The sequence below is a fragment of the Trichechus manatus genome, unplaced genomic scaffold (genome assembly GCF_000243295.1).
Source record: "Trichechus manatus latirostris isolate Lorelei unplaced genomic scaffold, TriManLat1.0 scaffold00004, whole genome shotgun sequence".
Taxonomy (NCBI): Eukaryota; Metazoa; Chordata; class Mammalia; order Sirenia; family Trichechidae; genus Trichechus; species Trichechus manatus.
Genome location: NW_004443940.1, coordinates 11,399,230 through 11,406,002, shown reverse-complemented (window position 1 = coordinate 11,406,002; position 6,773 = coordinate 11,399,230). Strand labels below are relative to the sequence as shown.

General features: G+C 38.6%; 1 protein-coding gene across 5 annotated transcripts in view; it reads left to right on the top strand.

Annotated features, from left to right (window-relative positions):
* Window positions 1-6,773, top strand: part of ZNF638 (zinc finger protein 638) — a 102,301-nt gene that overhangs the window by 64,710 nt on the left and 30,818 nt on the right. For 4 of the 5 annotated variants that reach the window (XR_002824373.1, XM_023732831.1, XM_004369224.1 and 1 more), the window contains exons 11-13: window positions 2,937-2,984; window positions 5,520-5,591; window positions 6,412-6,498. Coding sequence is in view for 4 of the 5 variants with exons in the window: in XM_023732831.1 (XP_023588599.1) it covers window positions 2,937-2,984; window positions 5,520-5,591; window positions 6,412-6,498 (207 nt within the window). In the remaining variant the exon portion in view is untranslated. The remainder of the gene's footprint in view (window positions 1-2,936; window positions 2,985-5,519; window positions 5,592-6,411; window positions 6,499-6,773) is intronic. The other variant, XM_023732827.1, reaches the window with a different exon arrangement.

Genomic DNA, 6,773 nt, shown 5'->3' with positions numbered 1-6,773 from the left:
GAGAGAGAGGGAGAGGGGGAGAGGGGGAGAGAGGGAGAGAGGGAGAGAGAGTGAGACAGACAGGGAGGGCAGAATAGGATGGGGTTGGGGCTGGAACAGAGGTGACACAGGCAGGTGTTTCCTGGTGGCCTGTACCTCTCTGTGCCAGGATGGGGCTGAGAAGCTCATCTTGGCCTTAGAATCTCGAGGCCACAACTCTGGGCTTAACATTTCTCGAACAACATTGTACCCCCAGCTTCTCTTCTCAGCCTGGCTGCCCTCTCTGCCTGTCGACTCACTCCGGAGGGGCCCAATTTCCAGAGGGTCTACGGCCCTCGCCAAGGCCTGTGCTGACCCCCAAGCTGTGTGAGTAGACACAGTGCAAGCGGAGGCCATCCTGGCCAACTGGTCCAGCCCCAGTCACTGATTGATTCACTCTGGTTAAGCCTGTCCAACCCACCAGGGTGTTGATGTTTCAGACCTGCTGGGCTGCCAGGCCTATGGCAAAGCCCCCGCCCAACCTTAGTCTATGAGAAGTAAACCCCTGAACCCCAGGTCACAATATGTGCAGACACAGCTGCTTCATCTGGCTTGGGAAGGCAGCTGTTGCTCCGTAACATCCTACCAGCCCCAGGAGGGGCCCTGGAGATTCTGTCCTACAGTCCACACCGGCAAAGTCCCTCCCCGGGAGATGGCGTCTGTGCCTTAATATGCGTGCTTGAGAGCTCTTGCAATCCTGGCAGTGGGAGATGCTGGAGTCCCCCTCCCTCTTAAATACTTTCTGGATCAATCAGGTAGAAATCATTAAACCAAGGGTACCCACTGGCGATGATGACCAGAAGCGGGTTCCCATGAGGTTTTAATATAATAGGCTTTATGGGAATTGTCCTAACCTGGGGACTGCCTGTACATAATACGATGTTCACACAGTATCCAAATCCCATACATCACAGAGTGTATCGTGGACGTTAAGTGACACAGCAAGAGAAATGAAATGAAATCTTGACACATGCTACAATGTGGATATAGCTGGAAGACATTATGCTGAGTGAAATAGGTCTATCACAAAAGGGCAAATACTGTATGACCTCACTTACAAAAAGAAAAGAAAAGGCAGACATACAGAGATCAAAGTTTATTGGTGGTTACCCGGGGTGGGAGGGAGGGGGAGAAAGGGTTAACAGTGATGGAAAAATTGCATTGATTTAAGGGTAAGGTTGCATAGCCGATTATTGTAATTGCCATCAATACGTTGTACACCTGTAAAATGTTGAATTAGCAAAAGTTTTTGTTGTGGATATATTTTACAGCAGTGACCAAAAAAAAAAAAAAAAAGCTGCTGAGGCTGCTTATGTACAACCAAACACCTCGTGGGATTTGGTTCCTTGGTTTGGAGGTTTAGGGTCACAGTTTCATGGAACATCCTAGTTGGCCTAGTATCATGTTTAGTGCTTCTGTTCTGCCTCCTAGTTCATTGTGTAGTGCCTGGGGTCTTAAAAGCTTGCAAGTGGCCATCCAAGGCACAGTTGGTCGCTATTTACTGGGAGCAAAAGAAGAAGAAGGAGAGTCAGGAATAGGAGGAGGATATGGCATGTGTGGCAAATTGCCTCCATGAACAACTGCTTCCTTTGCCATGAGACCAGAAAAACTGGATGAAGCCTGGCTACCATTACTGAACATTTTGATCAAAGATTCCATAGAAGAATCCTGATCAAAAGGGGGAAAATGCAGAGCAGAATTTCAGATGCTCATGGACTCCAGATTTTCTGGAGCCATGGAGGGTGGATGAACCCCTGAAACTATTGCCCTGAGATACCGTATTTTAATGCAAATAATATGTGCCTTCTACGTTTATTTGCCAACCACTCACTCCCTCTATGAGGTATTTTCGTTAAGTGTCCTATGCTTATTTCTTTTTTACAGCAGCATGTAAGAAAATTGGCATAGCAGTGTTTCTGAAAATACCTTGCTGGAGGGAGCAGTTGGCAAACAAACATAGAAGGCGCATATTATTTGCATAAAACATAAGTTAATATTTAAACCTTAAACCAAAAATACCCTTGAAGTCTTAAAACCAAACAGTAGTTTAGCTTAACTAGTCACAGAGGTCTGCCTTGAGCATTATGCCCTTTGAAGAACTGTGTATATGGGATCTAAGTGACAACAGTGGTTCAAAAGATGGGAACCTTAGGGTGCAGTGAGATTATGTTAATGAGGGAGAAACAGCTCAGAAAAAGAGGATGAGATTGCACAACTCAAAGAATGTGATCAGTGTCACCTAATTGTGCATGAAGAAACTGCTGAATTGATGTATGTTTTGCTGTGTGTATTCTCAACAACAAAATGAATAATAATTAGGGGAAACAAGTATTTTTCCATAACTTTTTTTTTAATTATCTGTGTGCCATAGGCTAAATTTGTTAATATATAAATAGCTCTAATAAATCAATAAGAAAAATCTCAACAACTCAAAAGGTAAATTGGCAAATATGAATAGGTGGATCACAGAAAAAGTTACGGGTGACTCATAAACAGGAAAATAGACATAGCTTTACTCTTAGACAAAAATTAAATTTTAGTAACTTCCATTACAGATTATGAAGATTAATAATTTATGTTAATACTATGTGTGGAAACGGGAAGGCCACACTCATATACTATTGATGGGAATATTAATTGGCACAGCCTTTCTGGGGGACAATATGATGTTAATAGTTAAAATTTAAGTTCCCATGCCTTTTGACTCAGCAAGTCCATGTCAAGATGTATCCTACAGTTAACAGTTCCATGGGCATAAAAAGATGCGTGTGGGGATGTTTCTTGCAGTGTTCTTTTTAAGAGCAAATGGCCATGAACTCCCGAAAGAAGGCTTTCAAAATCATTGCCAGGTTAGCTCTTTCTTAAAACTAAATGATGTTATTTGTAATGCACATTGATATTTTCTCCTGTTATTCTAGCCAAAAGTGGACAAACCAAGACATCAGCCAAAGTGAATAAATCTTCAGGTATGTTTTTGATTAGAATTCTAGGCGTATTGTTGTTAGGTGCCTTGAGTTGGTTCTGACTCATAGCAGCCCTCTCTGTGCGCAACAGAATGCAGCACTGTATACAGACCTGTGCCATCCTCATAATCGTTGCTATGTTGCAGCTACTGTGTCAGTCCATCTTGTTGAGGGTCTTTTCGTTGACCCTGTGCTTTACCAAGCATGATGTCCTTCTCCAGGGACTGGTGCCTCCTGATAACATGTCCAAAGTACATGAGACAAAGTCTCACCGTTCTCGCTTCTACGGAGCATTTGGCTATACTTCTCCTGAGACAGATTTGTTTGTTCTTCTGGCAGTCCATGGTATATTCAATACTCTTCGCCAGCACCGTAATTCAAATGCATCAATTCTTTGGTTTTCCCTTATTCATTGTCCAGCTTTCGCGTGCATATAAGACAATTGAAAATACCATGGCTTGGGTCGGGTGCTCCTTAATCTTCAAAGTGACATCTTTGCTTTTTAACACTTTTGAGAGGTCTTTTGCGGTAGATTTGCCCCATGAGGTGTATCATTTGATTTCTTGACTGCTGCTTCCGTGGGCATTGATTGTGGATCCAAGTAAAATTTGACACCTTCAGTATTTTCTGATTGTCATGATGTTGCTTATTAGTTAATTACTTAAGAAGCATGTAGTAATAGTATTAGATTTCATGTGAACATGGTATATGCTGAGTTTATATTAATCTTTGAAATTTGTAGTATCCAGAAATTGCAAAAATGAGAATTAGTAGATAATGCTCTTTCCTTGTAGTAATTATGAAAATAAGAATTTAACTGGCGAAACTATTTCTTAGGAGGAATATCAGATATTTCACACTTTCTCTTCTATGGAAGTCACTCTCTGTTTACTCTCTTTTACATAATAGGCCAGGTAACAATATGCAGCAAATTATAGATCCTTTTTGCAGTTTTTAAAACTATAATGGGTTTTCAAGAAACTAATAAATTTATTGTTTCCCTTAGCATTATCTATCCTCCTTTCCGATTTCTCTCCCATTTCTACTAAATACTGGTTAATTCAGGGTCAGCTCTTTAAGTGGATTAAATTATCTGCCCTATAACATTAGAAAGGATGTAGCCTTGAACTGGCAAATACCATTATTGTAAGTGGAGCCTCCAGAATTTTCAGATAGTAGTGTGGGGGACGGCTAGAAAACTTGTCTTGAAGCTGTATGTACTTAGCAAACACATTGATACTACTTTGACAGAAAATCTGTGGAAGTCACAGATGAAGGTTAGGGGCAGTGGGTGCCACAACCACCAGCCACTTCCTAACTGTTGGAAGTTAATTCCAGCTATTCTTTCCTTCAACTCTGATACCCAGACAGAAGTAATAAAATGAACTGACTTGTGATAATAAAATAGGGATAGTGAAAGAAGTATCTTAAGGGCTCACAAAGGCTCAGCTTACTGCAGTGTTGAAAACTTGTAAACAACTTAAAACAACAAAGAAAAGCCAACTTGTGATTGACTAAGAATGACTAAGCTAAGTGACAGTCTGTAAGGATTGTTATTACTGTTTTTGAGCAAAGATTTTTTTTTTTGTCTGTCTTTGAATACAAGGGGTGGATTTTTAAACCATTTGATTGATTTTTGTGAATATCAGTTCTTTTTATTTGTATGATAATTTAACTTTTCGAAAGCATTATATTCTTAGAGAGTTCCTGTTATGTACTAATTATGGCAGTCACCACCCTTGTTTATAAACTGAGAAACCTACATAGAAATCAGTTAAAACTCTCTCAAGGGTTTTACAGTTAAACTTAGAATTCAGCTTAGGTCTGCTGACTTCTGATCCTGGGCTCTTTCCTCATGTTACTTTGCAAACTTATGAATCCTAATTTTCAGAGCTAAATCTCTCCTGTTGCTCTCTGTGCGGAAAGGATTTTGACCCCCTGGTGATCTTTTCAGCCACATTCTGGTGATCACAGTCTTTATAGATAGCATCGTCTTAGAAAATAACTAACAGTAATAGATGCTTATGAACAAGTAAGGGTCAGAGCAGTTTAAATAGTACTGTACCTACCTTTATGGTCGTTGTGAGTTGGAATCAGCTCGACGTCAACGGGTTTTTTTTGGTTTGTACAGATAGGACCCACTGGGAATGAGTCAGAGCAATCTTTATGTTGCCCAACCATAATGTAGGTATTCCTGAATGCTTTTCAAATCAACTGGGGACCAAGGAAGCTTGTCCTTGGAGTTAGTAATTTTGCTTCCAGTTGATCCACACATTGATAGATTTATTTAACTTGGCCTGAATGTTATTTTAAGAATCGCTGCAGGGAGATGAATTCTTACTGAAGTGATATTTTTCTTCCTAAAGAAATAATCATTGCTAGATTTAGAAAATGGCCTATACTTGCAAAGAGGATGGCATTTTACGTTTTTGAATAAGATATGGTCTGTAGCTTTTGTATTCCTTCTTTACGAGATTCTTTGGGGATTGTTAATACTAGTTAAATAAACCAGTTTTGACCACAGCTTTTGTGATTTAGGGAAATCGTCAAGTTCTGTAAAATCTGTGGTAACAGTAGCTGCTAAAGGTAATAAAGCTTCAGTCAAAACAGGTAAGATTATTGGGAAGGAGAGATTTTTATTAAGTTTATTCTTAATTTTGCCTTGAAGAATATAATACCAAAAGTAAGTTTTAAACTCAGATATTTATAGCTTAATAATTTGTAACATCTATAAAATGTGTAGGAGTTTAGTAGCTACTTTGATATTTAAAATTTGATATGTATGAGACTTTTTTGGGGAGGGGTACTTTGATCTTGGACAATATTTGCCATTGTAGGTACATTTTTGGCAGAAAACATTTTCGACAGCTATATAATTCCAGGCTGCTCTGCCATTTTGCTCCTAAAAATTGCTTAATCTTTGTTTTCCTTAGTTTTTTAAGCGTGTTAATTCATATCTCTCCCCCAGTTTATATAATTCCTGATGTTTGTTACCTTTTTAAAAAAGGATTCTTGCACGTTATGAGAATGTGTTTCCTCCATAAAGAAATGGTACACTATTTAAAATAAATGTGGCATGTTGAAACTAGCATGATTTCATTATTAATAATACCTTTTTCCAAATAACTATAATTTTAAAGAACCTTTTCAGAAATTACAAAATATGATATGTGTGTGATTGTGGTACGTTTCTCCCATATGAGGGTTAAACTTGTGACTCATTTATGGCCCTCTAAAAATTGTAACAGTTTAAATGTGCTTTTAATCTTTTTGGTAAACAGATATTGAAAGTTAATAGAAATAATGAATATATGGAAAAGAACTGCTTTTATAATGAAGTTGAATTATATATTTATTAATACATTAGTATGAAACATGCTAAATGATTGAACAGACCCTGAGAATAATGGTGCACTTCTACTTCTAAAAGCAAAATCTAGTGGAAAGAAGTCTCTAGAAGTCAAAAAGGTTGGCAGTGTCAAAAGTAAAGACTCCAGTAAACCTGTGACTGTACCAGGTAAGCTTGAAATACTGTCATTCACTGCTTTCTTTCCTTTAGATCCTTTTTGGTATACATTTGAGGTACATTTTGAGATTATTGTTTGAAAATCCTCAAAGAGATTGTTTTGTTTTTCAAAGAGAAAACTTGTATTGGCATTGGCTTAAGTTAGGTCAGCCTAGGGAGACTTGATGTAACAAAATAAACTAAATCAACTTAAGCTCATGTTCAGATTCATCAGTTTAATTATATTAGCGTGCTTGTCTAGACTACTAAAGCAAACTCTTTCATGC